The 22,098-nt window shown below is 44.8% G+C and overlaps 1 protein-coding gene across 1 annotated transcript in view; it reads left to right on the plus strand.

Moving 5' to 3' along the window:
- Window positions 1-6,125: 6,125 nt before the first annotated feature.
- Window positions 6,126-22,098, plus strand: part of LOC311230367 (DNA polymerase III PolC-type-like) — a 30,791-nt gene continuing 14,818 nt past the window's right edge. The window contains exon 1 of the mRNA XM_084316636.1: window positions 6,126-6,266. Coding sequence (XP_084172762.1) covers window positions 6,203-6,266 — 64 coding nt within the window. The 5' untranslated portion in view covers window positions 6,126-6,202. The remainder of the gene's footprint in view (window positions 6,267-22,098) is intronic.

The following is a 22,098-nucleotide window of genomic DNA, read 5'->3' on the forward strand; positions in this document are numbered from 1 at the left end:
GTTCATCCAAAAGAGTATGAAGCCTGGAACCAACTATGTGAATTGGGACCACACCATCACTTGATGTTGCTGCTATATCTTGTTAAGAAATTGGCATAATGGTTTAATTCACATTATAGTATGGCTTCAAAATTCGGATAAGTAAACATTATGTTAGAGGTACCATGAGGCACTCTGCTAGGCTAAACAAATATTTGTATTGTGAGGATGATCCAACAAGTTTGAACTAGTAGCAGTCTTCATCAGGGTGTGGTGTGGGGAAAAACACAGGTGAGCACCTTGATAAATGCTGAGTCTATTTAAAACTGAAACGTATCTTTGCTTATTAACAGGTGCTTCTTGGGCATCAACCCGGAGAAAGGCTCCAGGGCAAAGAAGCAAAGCGCCATCAACCCTCAAGTGACCGCCCTTCTTCGTAAGCTCATAGACTTTGAATGGTCTGCATAGACAATCGTCCTTCTCCTGTCGTGCCCTGACGTGACCACCCTTCTTCGTAAGTAAGCTCATAGACTTTGAATGGTCTGCAAAGACAATTGTCCTTCTCCTGTCGTCCCCTGACGTGACCACCCTTCTTCAGAAGCTCATAGACTTTGAATGGTCTGCAAAGACAATTGTCCTTCTCCTGTCGTCCCCTGACGTGACCACCCTTCTTCGGAAGCTCATAGACTTTGAATGGTCTGCAAAGACAATTGTCCTTCTCCTGTCGTCCCCTCACGTGAACACCCTTCTTCGGAAGCTCATAGACTTTGAATGGTCTGCAAAGACAATTGTCATGCTCCTGTCGTCCCTGCGCCTCTTTTGTTCTTTTGAGTGCCTCTTTTGTTCTTTTGAGTGATTGCATGAAAAGTGTATTCATTAGTTCCATTTTCGGGTAAGACCTGGAAGTACTAGTTTCATGGCGACAGTGGCTTGGGAGGTAGAGCAGTCGTCTGGCAATCCGGAGATTCCTGCTCCTCCCCGGGCAGCGTGTCGATGTGTCCTTGAACAAGACACGTAACCCCTACGTGCTCCTGATGAGCAGGTTGGCACCGTGCATGGTTGTCGCTGTCATCGGTGTGTGAATGGGTAAAATGTGCACAAATTGTAAAAAAAGAAAAAGCAGCCATTTACCATTTTAGGATATAATGGCAATAGCATGATCCTTGCATGTGATTGGCCGCATCATCCACGTGGTGTCAAAATAAAGTCCCATTAGTTGGGCGAAAGTGCCAGGTGATTAAAACCAAAGACCTCCTAATGAGTCAAATCTATCAATTTTCTGCATCTCTGACATTGCTGATAAAATATAATTAAATTCGACTCAATGTATCACAGCTAATTTTATTCAACTAAAATTGTGTAAAATGCAATTCATAAATTGTTCAAATTCGTTGAATTCAGCCCAATTTTATTGCATACGGCACATAGTCTTTTTTATTATGTATAAGTTACTAATAATTATTTAATAAATATGAATTAACCCCAATCCCAGTTTTTTTAGTGCAACAAGGACGTGTGACGATGACCCGACGCGGTCAGCGGTGGTTGTGGAGGTGGGCGTACTGCTGAGGGAGAGTACTGTAATGCCACCAACCGTCATGGTTGTAGCATGTTCTATTGTAATTAGGTTGATGGGTGGACATAGCCTACTCTTATTATGAGGAATATGTCGGCAAACTCCATGCATATAGACTCAAATACACCACTGCATGCAGTCTGACAGTCTTAACATTAGATACTTAAGAGGTGTAGGTAGAAATTCCAAAGTTATGGATCATACTCACAGGCGATAGTAAACCGATACTGTGTTGTACTGTGCACCACCAAAAGAATTGTCCCCTCTCCAAACGACAGTAGACAACAACAACTCAAGTCTACTTTCACCACTGATTATACTATAATAGCCTATATTTATGAGTCTGGTAGAAACTCTTATCAGTGTTTGTTACTCTATATTATTTATATTCTTGAGAACAATAGCAGCCAGAGAACAAATTAACCACAAACTGATTCTGCCTGCTGCAGTTGATGTTGAATCTATGCAAGTGCCTTCTTTAATTTCACCATGTCAACATGAGGGCTTTTCTTAATGTATTGATCATAGTTCGACTTGCTTGAATCAGAATGTGCTAAAGTGCTTTTTTCTTTTTTTGGTCTCGAAGGGGTGTGAGATCAGATTTTCAACGAGAGAAAAATGGGTCTGCAGCGACATCTAGTGGTTTACCGCGGAGCCTGCAGGAGCACAAATGCTCTGCTTAGGCTTAAAGGATAACTCCACTTTTTTTTTTAAATTAGCTTATTTAACATCTTCCCTGGAGTTAGACAAGAAGATGCATACCTTTTTTGTCTCTGTGCGTGCATTTTAGCTTTGGGAATAGACGCTCCGTTAGCATAGCTTAGCTTCATCACTGGAAGTGGGGGAGGACAGTAGCCTTACAGTGCCTTACAGTGTATTGCAAGGTCTGACATTGACCAAACTTGATATGCATGACCTTGGTGGGCTCTAGGTCAACTCCTGAAAAGGGGGTCAATGTCAGACTTTGCAATCAAAAGTTAGGGGGCTAATAACCCTTGCCATAATTTCAGTGCGCCCCTAACTTTTGATTGCAAGGTCTGACATTGACCCCCTTTTCAGGAGTTGACCTAGAGCCCACCAAGGTCATGCATATCAAGTTTGGTCAATGTCAGACCTTGCAATACACTGTAAGGCACTGTAAGGCTACTGTCCTCCCCCACTTCCAGTGATGAAGCTAAGCTATGCTAACGGAGCGTCTATTCCCAAAGCTAAAATGCACGCACAGAGACAAAAAAGGTATGCATCTTCTTGTCTAACTCCAGGGAAGATGTTAAATAAGCTAATTTAAAAAAAAAGTGGAGTTATCCTTTAAGTTTAGTGTCTGTAGAGGAGCCAAATGTTTTTTTGCGGGTCGCTTTGTTGATGAGTTTCCAAGAGCTGCCCTTTCTTATGTGCCTGAGCACAAAATAAAAACCTTCCAAATAGGCTTAATTCATATGAACAGAGTTGACAACATTGCCACATTGACCATATGAAATATATGATTTTGTTATATAGAATTTAATGATTGTGTAATTATCAATGAAGCACCCAGAAATGAACTACTATGAAGTATGTTTTTCCTACTTGTTTTTCTACTACTGAGAGCCAAGTGGTCTATTTGGTCTGGTGCTACACAAGACAATGAAGTTGAAGAAAATATCAAACTGAGCCTACTTAACCAAAACGCTTGGATTGGTTTATAAAGTGGTGCTATAGGTCTTTTAATAACGGGTAGGCCTGTGTGTGTGCCAACATTCTATGAACTGTGTGCTCAAGTAATACAGGGACATGCCTGAAACAATCTTTAGTTATGGGGAAGGTTTAAAATAGGGTGCTTCTCTTTTCGTGTATGTCCTGGGATATTATAAACGGAGATAATAGAAAAATAAATACAGGTATTTATAAACAATACAATAGAAAGGGTTTGAGTCCGCTGTGCATCCAGTCCCATGTACAGTACATGCCATATTAGGTTTCTATGGCCTGGTCCACAATGGGTCACAAAACACTTATTGGCCTGGTTCCCACATGACAAGAGTATAGTGATATAACACAAGATAAGATATTCCTTTATTGATCCCGTTGGGGAAATTCGGGCATCATGCAGCAGGGGAGGGGAGGTACAGGCAATATAATTAAATATGAGAAACATAAACCCCAACTGGCATGATATACATATATGTTATATGTAACGCGACTGTTTCAATGTGACAAGTAAAAGGCCGCTGAGAGGGCTTGGGCAGGGAGATCTGTCCGACACGCGAGTCCAATGAATGAGCATGAATCCGTAGCTGCAGTGCAAGGTTTTTTATTTTCTACCTTTGGTTACATGCTCTTGCAGATGATATATTGAGTACTGTAGTGCGGTCAACAGAAATAGAGGCACCCTGCCTCACCCTCTCTCTGTAACAAACAAACACTGAGTGGTTCCCAGACACAGGTGATATTAATTACCCTTCTTCCCACACCTCCAGACAGACACACACCCACCACCACTGGTGACAAAATGACATACACCTCCCTGCTCCCACATTATAGGTTTAGGTGGTTAGGAGTCAAGACACACTTAGTGGTCACACATTCCTAATATGTTTACAGTAGACTGAGTGCATGCATGTCTCATGAAGGGATGCATTTCTCCTTTGGGTTGAAAAGGTTTGAGAACCTCTGCTCTAATATGTGTTTAGAGTTTACAACTCAAGTCACAGAGAAGGCATGAGAAGAAGACACACAGACTGAGTGATGAATTCTGCCTGTCCGTTGACTACAGAACACAACTGATGGTATCATCTTTCAGCTTGTGCCTTATTTTAGCCACCGTGCTAATCGCCCCAGAGCCCCTGCTCAATGTGAGTAACCATGAGTGATCTTGAAGTGAACATATCATTGTACTTCATCCATCTGACAGTACTGACCGTGGTGTCGACTGATCTATACATTTCTATGAAGTTCATATTCCATACAGTTCTTTGAAGAGGTTATATTTGAACATGTAAAGTGTTTTGACTCCGTGAAGAAGGTTTGACTGAAGATGTGTTACAGACAGTACATTCAACAACACTCTGAAGGTCTCTGCAGATGAAGGTTTTTATGATGTTTTCTTTTTTAAATCTGTGTTTTGCTTTTTTTTTTTTTATATTAACATTTTGGAGGAGAGCCAGATGTAGTTAACAATGCAAAAATTTTGTTAGCACCTATGTCTAATGTCCACAGGTGTGTGTGTGTGTGTGTGTGCGTGTGTGTGAGAGAGATTATTTTACTTCTCAATTTGTACCTCTAACAATAAATAATGGCTATTAATGAACAGACAGCCTTCTAATTGTGAATGGAGGGATGGAGTGAATGACAAGTGTTCATTGTATTTTATAACTGATGCTTCAATTATGTGCACTTTGACCCCTGAAGTCTTCTGCTCTGTAAGACGTTTTTTGATAAATAAAAGAAACAAGAGCATTGTTTGTTTGTTTGTTATTTTATAATCCAATGTGTAAAGGCACACACAACATATTCCAGTTAACGGTATATTTTTTTAATGATTCGTTATGGCGTAATCAATACTTCCATGCGTATAAATTGCGTTCGTTTTGGGGGTATTCATCAGAAAACTCGGATCCGGCCATCCGTCGGGCAAGAACTGTGGGTTTTCAGCCTCTCTCTCTGGAGCTTAACGGAGTTTCGATTCCTTGTCGAGGAACTTGTCGCGGCTCATGCGCATGCGCGCGCTCGGCCAATCAGAGAGGGGTCTCCAGAAATGGGCTCAACCAATCAGAGAGGGGTCTGCAGAAATGGAGCTACGGAAAGTAGAGACGCCTCCGAGCATAGATATCTATATCTATGCCTCCGAGCATAGATGCCTCCGAGTCCTCCATGTAAACACGGAAGCGCAGTGGGAATGATGAATGAATGAATGAAAACTTTATTTAACAGATTGCAGAATGGGTACAAAAATACAGATGCAGACCAGAGAAAGACGTGTGTCTTGTTTACATCAGGGTCCCCCATTTTCAATTCATAGTGACATTTATGACATACACAACATAACATGACATCATGACATTTATGGCATAGGGACATACATGACATACAGGTATATAGTACTGTTACATTTGTGACATATACGTGGGGTCCCCGGGTCCGTTATCTCTGGCCTAACAGTTTAACACCACATGATAATAAGACTACAAAAGCTCCTGCTTTCCTCTCATCTGGGACAAAAAAAAATTACTGAACGAACCGCGGGGAATATTCCTGCTATAGCAGAGAAAAGGCCTTTTGTTATCCGACCAACAGGCATTGGAGACCGTAGCTACATCCAGCTGAACATATATGGTATGGTTATGTTATTTAGCTGTACTGTATTGTACCCATTCTGCAATCTGTTAATAAAATTTTCAATCAATCAATCAATGTTCGTCTCATTTATACGAAAACGAAAGTACATCGGCAGTTTTGATAACGCGTTGTTGCAACAGTTCATTATTACGCCCACCACCCCTACTATGTGACACAGCCTTTTCACCACCTCGGGTGCAGTTGGTTGAGCCATTGGTAAGAAACTTCCAACAGGACTGCAGTTCATTTTTTATTTAAGTTTTTTTTACTCTCTCTACAGCCGAGCCCAATTCCATATATTTTTTTGGCTCAATCCAATATCAATAAATCGAGATGGCTCATGGTCGAGGTGATGCTGCGCGGATTGTCTTCTTCGATCTGGAGACCACTGGATTAGGTAAGCTCTGTTTCCTCTTTTCTAATCAATCATCTTATTGTAGAAAATAAACTAACGTGTGATATCATTTGTTTTGTTTTGTGTGTGTGTGAGGGAGAGAGCGTTGAACTACATGGGAGAGAAAGGGAAAGCCCCTGCTGGCCTGGGATCAGATTCCACCAGAACCTTCTATCACTCCCATACTCAGTTTATGAAGTAACATTTAATTCATATGGCCAATCAATTTAAGAGTAAGTTAAAACTAGCTAGATAAATAATATTGATTATGTGTATTTGAGATGTCTGGGGGGCTGAAGGCTAAATTTACTTCAAACAGTTTACAATGTAAATAATGTCAAATTCCCAATCAGGTCTCTGACATCAAGGCCACCCAATCATCTCTTCCCCTTATTTGGCTGATATCAATCCCTGTCTCCTGAGCCGTTCAGCCATTGTGTAGTGTGCCTGGTGCCAGTGTATGACAGCCATTGGGGCATAGCATAGCAGCCCAAGGTTGGGCGCTGCCTACCAGTGGTGGTGAAGGAGGCAATGTCCACCCTACATTGTGGGGAGCGCTTTGAGTGTCTAGAAAAGCGCTATATAAATAATTCATTATTATTATTATTATTATTATTATTATTATTATTATTATTATTATTATTATTATTATTATATTATTATTATTATTATTATTATTATTATTATTATTAATAATAAAGGGAAAAAATACTAAGGTATGGACTCTCGCTTAAAGCAGAATATCCACATGTGTTACATATTAGGCCTTCACCATGTGCTCTCATTGGTGTGGGTGGTTACAAGCAAGTCTCACATAATGATAATAGGACACACAAGTAAACTGAATTTAGCACTGACATGACATCCAGCTTGTGCAACTGAACCCAGCCAGGAGTATAGGATTTATAGAAGAAATTAACCAGGGCTTGTCAATAATAATAAAAGAAAAAACATGTGACAGTTCTATTCTAACAGGATCGAAAAATGATTGGTCAATGGCCGTTGATTACCTTTCATATTTTTTCCAAAATAGGATCTGTCGGGTTTTTAAACTTGGGAACCCGATCGGTAATACGATTTAAAAAGAAGTAAACGATGAAACACTTTTGAGGTCATTTATTATAAAAAGTGAATGAGCAAAGCAGTTACAAAACGAAAAATAGAACAGAGTTTTCCAACCGGCCAGTGGAGTTTCACAACCGCAAAACAGTCTTGCAACATGAAAAGTGTGAAAACGGAAGTACAGGATTTCCGGTTTCGACAAAACAATTATAGAAACGTGTGAAGTGCACAATATTTCCTCGTTTAAGCCACTGCAACGGCTTTGCCTGAAGAATTTACTACATGACCGGGACGTTCTAGCTTGTTTGCCGACGGGATTCGGGAAAAGTTTGGTCCGTCGGTTCAAGTCAAGTCAAGTCAAGAGTTTTAATTGTCACGGCATACAGGTATACAATGAAATGCGGGTGGTCTTGCCCGCAACGATGTGCAATACAGTGGTACATATAATAGAATCAAAAGAAGGAAACAACATTGTGCAGTAACAGGTAGCAGGTAACATGGAGTGACATCTCGGTATCTGTACATAGTTATTTACAGAGCATGTGGGACATGCTAGTTAGCTTTGGTAGTGCAATACACTGTTCCTGTTATTCTAATTTAAAGTGTCCTTTCCTTTGGCCATAAGTGTGCGTGTGTGCGACATGAGTGTGTGCCCGCTCATGTTAAAGTGTTAAGTGGCTGCTCGTGTGTGAGCGTGCACAGTGTGCGTGTCGTGTGTGTGTTCATGTGTGCTTGTGTGTGGACAGTTCAATGTTCTGAGCACTCAATGTTCATTGTTCATGGCTCTGATGGCCTGGGGGAAGAAGCTGAGCCTAAGCCGCTCTGTCCTAGTAGCTGGGGTTCGCAGGCGTCTGCCTGACCTCAGCAGCTGAAACAGGCTGTTATTGGGGTGGTGAGGGTCTTTCATTATCCTGCAGGCTCTGGATTTGCACCTCTTGTTGTATAGAACCTGCAGGGGGGGTAGTGCAATACCCGTGGTACGCTCGGCTGAGCGCACCACTCTCTGTAGGGCCTTCTTGTCCTGTGCCGTGCTGTTTCCATACCAGGCAGTGATGTTTCCGGTCAGGATGCTCTCTACAGCTCCTGAGTAGAAGGACTGGAGTATCTTCCCCGATACTCTGAACTTCCTTAACTGTCTCAGGTGGTAGAGACGCTGTTTCGCCTTCTTTACTACTGTGACTATGTGTGTTGACCATGTCAGGTCCTCTGAGATGTGGACCCCCAGGTACTTGAAGCTGCTCACCCTGTCCACGGTAGCCCCGTTTATCATCAGTGTTCGGAGTACATACACCGGAAATTCACACTTTCGGCCGTAGTGCTTTACCAGTCTTTATCTCACGGAGGAGATACAACTGGGAACGAGGTTAGGTGGTCGAGCAGAAGGGAAGGGACGTTGCTTTTCTATAAGGTGCTTTGTAAACATAACATTAGTAAAATGGCTCCCACATAAAAAATAAAATGTCAACGCCCAAAACGGATTTGTACATCTATCAATCTTTCTTTTATGATTACAAGTCACCATTTACGATACATCTGCAAAAAGACACAAGTTGCTCTGAACTCGGCAGAATCTGCACCTGGCTCGCTGATAACAAACTATTACACCTGGGCAAGACAGAGTCCATTCTCTTCGGATCAAATAACAAACTCAGCAAGACCAACGGCTTCTCTGTTACAGTGGGTGACAATCAGAGGTGCTTTGCTCATGGGACGGGGTTGCACGACGTGCAACAGGCACGTGCACACATAGAGCCCAAGGGGTGCTTGAGCACCTGCCTTTTTGAGCCTGATAAAAAAAGTGCCCTTTAAAAAAAAGATTATTATAATTTTTTTTTCTTTTCGTTACGCATATAGACTGCCCTTCCAACTGAAAAATGTCAGGATAGAATACAAATATTAGGTAAAGAGAGAGAGATGCCCCATATTCCATTGCAGTTTGCACGGCCTCCTCAGCGTGCCTCTCCGCGGACCTATATATTTTATACATAGCGTGGGTGGTGATGATGATGATGATAGAAACCGCTGTGGCGCATACAGTTGAATGCTGGTATTACACTCATTGAGGGACACAAAGAAGTAAAGTCCGATGGGATTTGGGAATCTCAAATACAAATCGGGATTGGAATAAAAAATGCATTTATATTAAACAATACAGAATATACAGCACTTCTTGGTGTCTGTAGGGTAAGCACTTATTCCCTCCCCCCTGAACATTTATGGAGATGTATGGGCCTTTTAAGTCAGCGTTAAAAGTGTCTTTCAAGGATAAGTGAGCTCCTGCACTGATTATTATAGTTCAATATTCAATATTTGATCACCAAAACACCCCAAAAAGCATAAAAAGCCCCCCCCCCCCCCGCCCGAAAAGGGCCTTTAAAAATCGTGCGCTTGTTTAAATCACACACAGGTATAGTGCCCTTTTCAGCCTTTGAGCGCCTGCCCCACTAAAGTCCTGTGCATGTCCCTGACGTGCAACCAAGCTTTTGTGAGCAGAAGCGCGTGTAACGGTTGTCACATCGTCACCTCAAACTTCGATGCCAGAGGGAGTTTCGAACCCAGGTCTCCCACGCCACGGGCAACAGCACAGACCGCTATACCAAGAGGTGAATTCACTTCTTTGTACCGTGTCTATGCGTCTTTTGAGGATGTGAGAGTGAGTTTAACCCATAGCACCGCTACTCACCCCAGCCCTTCTTGACTGTGCTTCACGATACCATCTGTTACACGCGCATGCACTCAAGAACACGTGGCTACCTTGCATAAGCATAACAATTCATGGCAATCACATTCACAGGTTTGGTGTGAACGGTGCTGTGCCTGAGTCAGACCATCGTTCACACCAAACCTGAGGAATGCGCTGCACTCGACTGATGCGCCAACTCGCTAAGTACCCACATGGCTACTTTGCATAACAATAGCGCCGGTCGTCAGGTGTGTTAAAATACGTTCTCAGATACATTCACACACAAAAAAAATTAGGCATTGTCTTTAGTCTGTGCGTATGCGAGGGAACATTTATGCGCATGCACGGGAGCGCGCGCACGTGCCCGGGAGCATGCGTGCACGTGGCTTCATTAAAATATAGTGCAACCAGTCAGCCAATCAGGAACGCACCTCTGGTGACAATATTGTCACAAGGAAAGATGAAATTACATACCTGGGCCCTCATTCATCAACGTGGCGTAGAAAATGTTCTATTTCCACACGTAAGCACAGAATTTAGAATCAGTGCACGCACAAAAAAAACGGGATTTACCACACGTGCGTACGCAGGTTCTACGCACACCTGTCATGATAAATATCACCTTGGCCCTGCGCCGAGGCTCGTGCACACTTTCACGTATTTGCATACCAAAACCGCCCCGATTAACCATATACGGTAATGGACACCCCCATGAAATGTGGAAGAATGGACTAAACCGAGGGAAGCGTGTTATGACAGGCTGACAGACGTGTACACGTACGGTGATGTCGGATATGATATCTATTAACCATTGCTGCATGGGCAGCGCAAACACTAATAAAGACCGTGCTGGAATATGACTGCCTTTTTCCGTTTTGTTTGATTAATACCCAGGGATTAAAGTTCTCCTCAATTTTATTCCAAATCGCGACGGATTTTCCGTAAATTTTCTACCTGCTGCTGATGATTTCTAGAGGCATACAGTCTATTTTGATGTCAGTATTGGGTAGCCTATATAAACAATAATACGAGAGCATATACAAGAACAATGAATCTTACTGCCATGTATGATGTAGCAGATACGCCATGTGTAGCCTGCCTATAATGTGATCAATACAAACATGAACTTGAATTCCATCATGTCTGTGTGCGGGTCACTGCGGGAACTCACAAGGCTGTTGTCACAATGTAAATAAGAATGTGCACTGAAAAGTTACAGTATGTAGTTGGTTGATTATTTGTATGACAGTCAGTAAACCCTTGCAAAAAGTATCAGTTTTATTTAATGAATTGAAAACATGCAGCATGCCTTTCCTCCCGGCATGCAGCAACAACATGTATCAGGCAAATGCGCATCGCAACATTGACTGAGTGGAATCCCTTTCTATTCACATAACTGCATTTGTGATGGAGCTTTGACAGCTACAGTAACGATAGGTTATGACTATAACCAAGTTCTGTCAGTTAGTGGTGACGCTTGGCATCACACTGCACTCGCTCGCGTACGTGCACGCGCACTGAATAAACCACAAATGTACCTTTAATACCAGTATTAGTCTGACCACACCCCTCATCAGCTTACCTTCATAAGCAGGTGTGTGGTCACCTGCTCTCCTCCTTCCCAAGCTTTCACCACAAGGTGAGGTCAAGGGCTGCAGCGGCCGTCTGATGCCAAGCGTCACCACTAACTGACAGAACTTGGTTATAGTCATAACCTATCGTTCTGTTCCGTTAGTGGCTCTGCTTGGCATCACACTGCACAATGGGAGGCCAAGCGGAGCCGCTGGCTGACAAATACACCCCGCTGACAGCCCCCCAAAACCATCAGAACAGGGAGGGCCGAGCCCCCCCGACCCCCCCTAATGGAGGGCATCCCCCCTATTAGGGGCTTCACGGGAAGGCGACGGACCCGACCGTGCGAAGAGGCACTCAAGCAACTTAGCGCACAGGGTGAGCAGACCGTGGCTTGACCCCACGACTACACACACGCACAACCCGCATGCCACCCGGGAACGAACGGAGGAACAACCTCGTTACTGCCCCCAGAATCACGGGGTCAAGGGCAAACCCAACCCTGTGGCAAGGCCGTAGCAGCGGAGCGCGAAGGAAGACCCAGACCCACCAAAAGGACTGGACTCCCTGGAATGGGGGCCCGGAGAAGTCCATGATGCCAGCATCAAGACCCCACCAGGTGGGCACGTAGTGCCCCGCCCCCCACATCGCCAGCGTATTCGGACAAAGGCCCCCCAGTTACTGCACCTGGTAATCCCAGGCGGTATCCCAACCAAGTACTAACCAGGCCAGAACCTGCTTAGCTTCCGAGATCGGACGAGATCGGGCGTGTTCAGGTCGGTATGGCCGTAAGCCGAGCGGGCCCCGTCCCCCCAACAGTACACCGCCTGGCACACTGACCCTGCAGAACAGACAGTCAGCATGGCCGTAAGCACACAAAAAAGGTTAACCAACGGAAGCAGGCAGCGCACCGGGGAAAAACCAGGCAACAGGCTGTTAACCCTAGCCTGGAGACTGCGGACGAGACAGGCGCCAGAGGGGACAGCTGAACACAGCTGCCCCGGCGGAAGGGGCGTATGCTGGCGTTGTTGCATGACCAAGCCTCCATTTAAAAACCCCCACCCAGAGGGGTCGAGGCAGAGAAGGCTGACACGATTGGCAGACGTCATGAACGTGCAGGGGCACCCTCAAACGGTGAACCCGGGAGTTGACACTGCACCAACACACCAGGGAATCAACCACCTCGGTGTTACCCAATGCGGTGGTTGTTCCTATAACCCCTCAAGAAAAAACTCCAAAACACACCTGCGGGTATACACCGGCTATACCGCAGTACAAGTGTTTCAGTTTCCAAAAAGGGTTAACCCATGCCTACGGGTCGCAAACATCACTTCGGACCGGGCCTGGCGGTACGGGAAGCACAGGGTCACCAGAGGAGGTCAAAAAACCACCCCCACAGGCCCCTCTTCGCCATGCGTGAGAGAGGAGCGAAAAATAATGGAGAACCAGCCCCTAAGCACACCGTACTTGGTATTCCCAGGCGGTCTCCCAACCAAGTACTAACCAGGACCAACCTGTGTAGCGGCCGAGATCCGACGAGATCGAGCGCGTACAGAATGGCATGGCTGTAAGCCATGACGACAGTGCTGAGTAAAAACATACCCAACCAGGGTCTCCATAGCGCTTAACCCTGTGACACCCAGACCGACCTGGCATTTTTCCCCCTGAAAAAAGCCCAAGTCCCTCAGGGTACCAGAACAGCAGATCTGCATCCCCGGCGGACAACGGGTTCAACTGATCTGGACCAGCGTGACCAGAACCAGTCCCGTGCCCTAACCACGCCGACATGCCTACTCCAGGAGAAGGGCAGATATGCGTGTTGATCTTAACATGAAAAGAAGGCGCCACCCAGACGTTCGGACGAACCGCGCCTGGTGGCCCACCCCAAGGGCGTGAGACCCCACCACATATGTTCAGATCCATCCCGTCATCATCCCCCAGACATGAACGAGAATCCGTCGACAACCCACCCAGGTCATGGGATGTGGTCGTCGGAAGAGGAAAAACCCCCATCTCAGTTGCTTTATAAAAACGCTGTTTCAACCACAAGCAACCAAGGCGTGCCAGTCAATCGCCTGTTTACAGCGAGCTAGCACTATACGTGCGTCGGGACACACCCCCATCAATGAACAGGCTATTTAGACCTGTCATTGAATCCCCAAGGCGCCCAGGGGAACGACAAGAGGGGTGTGACACTCCCTAACTCCAACACTTCTGGAATAGAAAGAAGGAAGCATCAACAGTATGTATCCCAGTCTACACAGCCGGGGTAAAAAATGTTCACATTTTTACATCCCACCACCCTCCCATAGGAAAGAGACGGGGATCCCCAGAGAGACTTCCCACGCGAGCTGTACAGATTGAAAAGAATATATTGCACCTTGAGCCATGTAAAAAACTGGTTTTAGGGCCTCCGGGGAAGAGGCACTGAACCCATACACACTCAATAAACGAATTGAATCGAATATACATACAATAGAAAAGGACCCTTCTAGAGGGTCCACTCACTTTGACAATCTGAGGAGGAAGGCTCTGTACTCTGATGGAGGCTTCCTCACATGGAAGAAGGAGTCCGAACTCACAGAAGGCCTGAATAGGCGCTTGGTGAGGAGGAGCCCTGACCACCCCCCCTGAAAACAGATCCATCACATGGACCTGAACAGCACACGGAAGTCCTACCAACAGAGACGCGCACGGTGACGTACTCTATGGCGGGGGAATTCCTGCGGTGCACACGCCCAATATACCAGGCCGTGGGACCAGGAAATCATTGAACATGAATCTGCCGCTATCGCACATTACATGCACATATCCCCTCGTGAAGGAATACTCTCATTTGGATATGAAAGATGGGGCCTTAACACGGTGACAGAGAGAATCCACTCGTCCAGAACACACAGGGATCACCAGTGTCAATGGTCGCGGCCCACTAGTTAAAACTATAATGGTCTTCAGACCAAGGCCTTCTGTCGCCTAGGTGGCTGAACAAAGGACCCTAGCCTGGGGCCGGTTTCCATAAACTTTGTCAAGTAGCCCCCATAGCACTAACAGACAAGTGGAGCCCGCCAGCAAACACTACTCACCCAACCTGGAACGCACCGCTTCTCACAACAGCGGCATGTCCGACAGTTCAGCTGTGGCCTGACAGGTTTCACCCCAACAAACACAGCAAGGAACTGCAGTTGAGAAGCATGCAGCGGCGTGCTCCCAATACGAAAACCGGTGGAGGGTTTTTAGAATGATCATCATCTTCTAGACACTCCAGTACGAAGACAATATCGCCGTATTTTCTCGAAAAATAGTGAGAGAGAAAATAAAGATATGATGTCAACGTATCACTCCTTGTAAACTAACTACCTTTCCCCTAACAACAACACGTCAAGTGGGGTACTACCGAGGCACTTCCTTGTGGTGAAAGCGAGAAGGAGGAGAGCAGGTGACCACACACCTGCTTATGAAGGTAAGCTGATGAGGGGTGTGGTCAGACTAATACTGGTATTAAAGGTACATTTGTGGTTTATTCAGTGCGCGTGCACGTACGCGAGCGAGTGCAGTGTGATGCCAAGCAGAGCCACTAACGGAACAGAACAGTCTATTGCTCGATCCATCTCCAATATCACGATGGACCGTGCCGGTGGCAAAGACCCGAGGGTGGAGAGGACTTGAATGAATTCCATCATCATATTTATATGTTGTGTCTGTCCACTATGTTTGTTTTTGCAAGGGTTTTGTAATACACATACACCCTGGTGTCATTGCAATGCGTTTTTTATTCTTTCTTATACAGTAAAAAGGGGGAAGAACACTATATCGTGGGTGTTCATATGACTTGTATTCTGCTTACAGCTTCGAAATTCCACTTGTTTCGTTTAACATAAAGCCTTTTAAATATAATCAAAACGTTCCCGTGTTTCTGCGGTCTGTGCGCAGAATAATAACGAGTTGAGCTACGCGGAGCGCAGTCAGTCTACACCCCGCATATTCCGATAACGCTATATAAACCATGCTGCATTCATTATTATTTTTTTTTTTTTGATATTTTTGCACAAATCTTTACATTATTTACAGAGTACCTTTTCACAGCATAATATGCAACATCCAAGATTCGCCTTTTTCATTTTTTGTGACAACATACAAAACATGCAAGAGACTCATACAAATACACTAATAACTGACATGGAAATTAAAGAAGCACTTACAAAAAAAAAACATACTATACATTGTGCATATACATCTCTGATATATATATATATATATACGTCATACGTTACATGTAGACCGATCTACCTGCGAGCAGGTATGTGCTGCATCTTTTCTTTTCTTTTCTCTTTCTCTTTTTTTTTTTTTTTTTTTTTTAACGTTTCAGCTACGCCTGTGTGTGTCTCCTATATACTTGTGTATCCCCCTATGTGTCAGTGAAAGCCTATATCTCAACTATGTGTATATGTAGGTGTATGTATGTCTATTTCCTATATATGAGTATGTGCATGTATGTGTGCCCCTGACGTGTATACCTTATCCTTGTGTATATGAGTGCGTGTAAACCTATTATGTACACATATGAATATGTGTATCCTAGATACTTGTATGTGGCTATATCTGCGCACATGTGGGTGTGATAGAGACAGTGACCGTTCCATAGACACACCATCCGGACATAAAATATATGTACATATATACATAATATATTATAGAGCACAAGTACCATCAGATCAAATCCCCTTTTTCATATTCATCCTTGATAATATTGTAATCCCATCTTACTCATTTGTCCTCAGATCGTTCAGTCAGGTGTAGAAAACTGTCCCATATCTCAGCGAAAATATCCTCTCTCCCTGCGACTCTATATGTCACCCTTTCATATGATGCTGTCCGAAACATTAGTTCCATCCATTCTTTAAAAGTAATATCAACAGGTGATTTCCAATGTCGTAATGCAATTCTACATCCTGATATCATGGCCATTCTATACCACATTCCCCGGTATTTAGGCAGTTTAATCCCTTTCGGTACTATACCCAAAACACATGCCATTGGGGCGTTATTTATCTTCACATTCAGGACCTTACTTAGGAATATCACAATTTGATCCCACATTTTCCGGACCTTCTCACATTCGTACAACATGTGCAGTAAAGTGCCTGTCTCCTCACATCTCCAGCAGATGTCACTGTCCCTTAATTTCAGTCTGGCCAGTTTACTAGGCGTCCAATAGCTTCTGTTCAGTACTTTGTAAAAAATAAGTTGTGATTGCGCCTCCCTAGAGAATTTACTCCATTTGGATACCAGTTTCTCCCACATTTCCTCAGTAATCTCCTCATGTACATCGTTCTCCCAGCTCAATCTCAAACCCGCCAATTTGGGTGCATTGTATTCTCTTATAACATCATAAAATCTTGACGCACCGCCTTTCCTGCGCCATCCTTTATAGAATATTTCTTGAATTGCAGTAATTGGGCCGCACTTTGGTCCTCCTATTGATGACGATATACAATGTCTAATCTGTAGGAATTTATAAAAGTTTTTATTATCTATATCAAAATCCTCCTTAATATCCTCAAAAGGCAAAACCCCATCCTCCCCGGCTATATCACCTAGTACATGTATCCCCCTTTTAACCCAATCGTCCCATATGACTGATTTCTTCCCAATCTTTAGTTTCTTATTATACCATATAGAGGCTCTCGTAGTTAAGTATGGGCTATCACCAGTCATTTTGTGCGATTGATTCTAAGTTTCCCTGATGAATGCCATCAAAGGGTTTTTAAGAGGTATAGGTCTGTCTGATTGTGTCAGGAAGGATTCCAGAGATGAGGGATATATCATTTCCTCCTCCATCTTGACCCAAGCAGGTGCCTCCTCAGACGAGTGATTCAGTTTGGAGAGCTGGGAGAGCGAGAATGCATAGTGATACCAGTCTAGTTTAGGCAGGGATAAACCGCCATTTTCCTTTGCTGCATACATTTTGGCCCGTCCAAATAGCGGCCTTTTGCCCCCCCACAGATATACATTAATGACTTTGTCATACTGTCTGAGTAACTGGGTCGGGAGAGTCAGCGGCAACATATATAGGATATAATTTAATTACTACACGTACTAGATGCTAACAAGGAAGACAACACACCTAAGGCGATGCTGTCCCTGGATGCAATGAAAGCTTTTGACAGGTTGGAATGGTCGTATCTATGGGCAGTGTTAGAAAGGATGGGGTTAGGAAAAGGATTCATTGATATGATTAAAGTATTATACAAAGACCCATCGGCCATGATTACAACAGGTACAATCACCTCCGAAATCTTTCCAGTATCACGGTCTTCCAGACAGGGTTGCCCCCTTAGTCCCGGACTATTCGATCTATCATTAGAGCCTTTAGCACAATATATAAGACAATCCCAATCCATAGAACCAATCGTAATCAAGGGCACACAACACAAAATTAGTTTATATGCGGACGACGTAATACTGTTCATGCAAAACCCCAACACCGCATTGCCTCATATTCTCAAGTTGATTGAGGACTTTGGAGATTTATCGGGATTTAGGATAAATTGGCCGAAGTCGGCCCTCCTCCCACTTAACGCCCCTGCAAAAAGAAATATAACCCTCCCAGAAGAGATACCGATGGTAAAACACTTTAGATGTTTGGGAGTTGAAATATTCCCTACCATAAGCCAAACGGTGAAGCACAATTACATAAAAATCCAAAACAAAATCAAATACGACCTTGTCAGGTGGTCAAAACTTAAAAACTCAGTACAAGCACGAATATCAATAATTAAGATGGACGTCCTACCTAGAATCAACTTCTTCAGCTCAATGCTACCGTTACCCCCTCCAAAGGGTTACTGGAAAGAATTACACTCCTCCACATACAAATTTATTTGGAATAACAAACCACCACGTATAAAAAGATCCACCGCACAGAGAAACAAAGCAGACGGTGGTATGGCATTTCCAGATTTCCACCACTATTTTAAGGCATACACTTTAAGACCACTGACAACATGGTTTGATCCCCAAGCATCAGTATCCTGGAGAAATTTAGAAGAAAATATAGTAGCTCCACATAGGCTGAAGGACAAAGTGTACACCAAATTATCAATTAAGCAATGCGAACGGAAATTTGGCCCCATAATCACTCATGCAATCCGGATATGGCGTGAAACACAAAAAAAAGACTCTATCCCACATACATGGCATAATCATACTCCTTTATTCAATAACAATGCACTCTTGATTGGAAAACAACCTATAAGATTCCCTAGATGGGAAAAGCAAGGCATACACACATTAGGAGACGTTTTCAACAAACAGGGTTTTTGTAGTTCTGTATCGTTAGTGGCTTAGCTTGGCATCGCTACTGCACTATCTCGCGTACGTGCACGCGTACTGAATAAACCACAAATGTACCTCTAATACCAGTATTAGTCTGACCACACCCCTCATCAGCTTACCTTCATAAGCAGGTGTGTGGTCACCTGCTCTCCTCCTTCTCGCTTTCACCACAAGGAAGAAGTGCCTCGGTAGATCCCCACACTTGACACCATGATGGAAGAAATTGGATTAGGAACAGCTTGGGAAACAAGGATACGTTGACATCATATCTTTATTTTCTCTCTCACTATTTTCGAGAAAATACGGCGATATTGTCTTCGTACTGGAGTGTCTAGAAGATGATGATCATTCTAAAAACCCTCCACCGGTTTTCGTATTGGGAGCACGCCGCTGCATGCTTCTCAACTGCAGTTCCTTGCTGTGTTTGTTGGGGTGAAACCTGTCAGGCCACAGCTGAACTGTCGGACATGCCGCTGTTGTGAGGAGCGGTGCGTTCCAGGTTGGGTGAGTAGTGTTTGCTGGCGGGCTCCACTTGTCTGTTAGTGCTATGGGGGCTACTTGACAAAGTTTATGGAAACCGGCCCCAGGCTAGGGTCCTTTGTTTAGCCGCCTAGGCGACAGAAGGCCTTGGTCTGGCGACCATTATAGTTTTAACTAGTGGGCCGCGACCATTGACACTGGTGATCCCTGTGTGTTCTGGACGAGTGGATTCTCTCTGTCACCGTGTTAAGACCCCATCTTTCATATCCAAATGAGAGTATTCCTTCACGAGGGGATATGTGCATGTAATGTGCGATAGCGGCAGATTCATGTTCAAAGTCAGCTATACAGGCCAGTTGGTACTGTGCTGATTCCGCCGGACGTGGTAATGTCACCGTTGTGAAGCGGTGTTGACGTCTTGTTTTCTCTTTTCTCTTAAAAAGTGAGGAGGGTTCAGAACGGCGGCCTGTCTGGGTGAGTGTTATGTCATTGTTTACATGTTCATAGCTTACGGTTAGCCGGTCAGTGGCCTGGCGCGGGGTAGCTTAGCTTCTCGCGCGCCGCCGGGAGCTCGCTTCTGATCGCGTGCGTCGTTAGATCGGCGTCTCGCGAGCGGAAGCAATAGCACCCGAACGGTTGGAGCAGCCGTTAGCTTGATGCTATTCTGTTGAACGTGCTTTGATTTTAACATGTTTTACACTCTTGACCACGACGTCATCCTTGACAGGGGATGTTCGTCGACCCTACCTGAGCCTAGACGGGGATTGCGTCAACAAAGAGGACTGTAGCGACTGGTGGAGCGGCGACGCTGCCCGGGTCGAACAACACAGGACGGCTGTGTTCTACGGTGTCTTGTGACTGCACTTCGCTGATCTGCGTTCCGGGTAGGTACGGGGTTGGCCAGACCTCATAACACGTCTTCTGGTTTTACTTTACTAAATGTATTGTGAATAACGGTGTTTTTTCCCAAAACGTGTGTTGTTGCAATGCATTTGGGATACGTTGCGGGTTGTGTGTGAGCTGTTTTTGTCACTGGCAGTTAGCTTCTCCGTGCAGATCGTGATGTATTGATCTGGTTGTTGTGTGAGAAACATCATGGTGTTTATGTGTACCGTGTACTCACTACTAAGGCAACTAACCTATGAAGCTATGCTTGGTGACAAGTGAGTAAAAGAATGTTCTTTCTCAGACTGTAATGACAATGAACAGTGAGTTCACACATTAACAGGTTTTCCTGTTTTAACTGGCCGTATTGAGGGTAAAATAGGAGGATTGTGTTTTTCCCCCCCGGTTCCCTGGGGACTTTATCACCTCCTATCAGACATGTTGTGCATTAATTGTGTCTTTTGTGTGGTAGGGATACGATGTAACTCTTAGCTTGATTGCTGAGGTTGTGCTAAATCTGCTGGAGAAACTTATTTCCTAAAGGGAAATTGGTTTGGTTGCTGTCATGTGTGCTTAGCAAGGCCTGTGGTCGATACTAATCAAGAATGATGTATTCTCTCATTGTGAAAAAAACGGCGTTCCTCTGTTGAGTGTTTTTGCCATTTTTTGTAGGTGATGATGGGTTGTGTGTGTCGTGTGACCTACAACTGGGTTGTACTGGCCACAGAAGCACATGTGTATGTTGGACCGGGGTTCTTAGAGCCTTCTCTATTCTGTGTTTTTCCTTAGTAAAAATCAGATAGCAGGTTAGCTCATGCGCTGTGTGGAGCTGTGAAACGCTTCATAGAGCTGACTATGACTGTGTCATATTCTCTTTTTGTCGTTACGTCGTATCATGGGTGTGGGGTCGTAAAGGGGTGAACTGGTAACCTTTCCTCTCCCCATTGTTCTGTCGGTCAGGGGTACACCCCCTGTCCTTCAAGGTTCCCGTCACGTGGCGGTTCGGCACGTTACGGGGGGGGGGGGGGGGGGAGGGAGTTCCTGGTCCCACGGCCTGGTATATTGGGCGTGTGCACCGCAGGAATTCCCCCGCCATAGAGTACGTCACCGTGCGCGTCTCTGTTGGTAGGACTTCCGTGTGCTGTTCAGGTCCATGTGATGGATCTGTTTTCAGGGGGGGTGGTCAGGGCTCCTCCTCACCAAGCGCCTACTCAGGCCTTCTGTGAGTTCGGACTCCTTCTTCCATGTGAGGAAGCCTCCATCAGAGTACAGAGCCTTCCTCCTCAGATTGTCAAAGTGAGTGGACCCTCTAGAAGGGTCCTTTTCTATTGTATGTATATTCGATTCAATTCGTTTATTGAGTGTGTATGGGTTCGGTGCCTCTTCCCCGGAGGCCCTAAAACCATTTTTTTACATGGCTCAAGGTGCAATATATTCTTTTCAATCTGTACAGCTCGCGTGGGAAGTCTCTCTGGGGATCCCCGTCTCTTTCCTATGGGAGGGTGGTGGGATGTAAAAATGTGAAAATTTTTTACCCCGGCTGTGTAGACTGGGATACATACTGTTGATGCTTCCTTCTTTCTATTCCAGAAGTGTTGGAGTTAGGGAGTGTCACACCCCTCTTGTCGTTCCCCTGGGCGCCTTGGGGATTCAATGACAGGTCTAAATAGCCTGTTCGTTGATGGGGGTGTGTCCCGACGCACGTATAGTGCTAGCTCGCTGTAAACAGGCGATTGACTGGCACGCCTTGGTTGCTTGTGGTTGAAACAGCGTTTTTATAAAGCAACTGAGATGGGGGTTTTTCCTCTTCCGGCGACC

The sequence above is a fragment of the Notolepis coatsorum genome (assembly GCF_963971535.1).
Source record: "Notolepis coatsorum genome assembly, chromosome: 6".
Taxonomy (NCBI): domain Eukaryota; kingdom Metazoa; phylum Chordata; class Actinopteri; order Aulopiformes; family Paralepididae; genus Notolepis; species Notolepis coatsorum.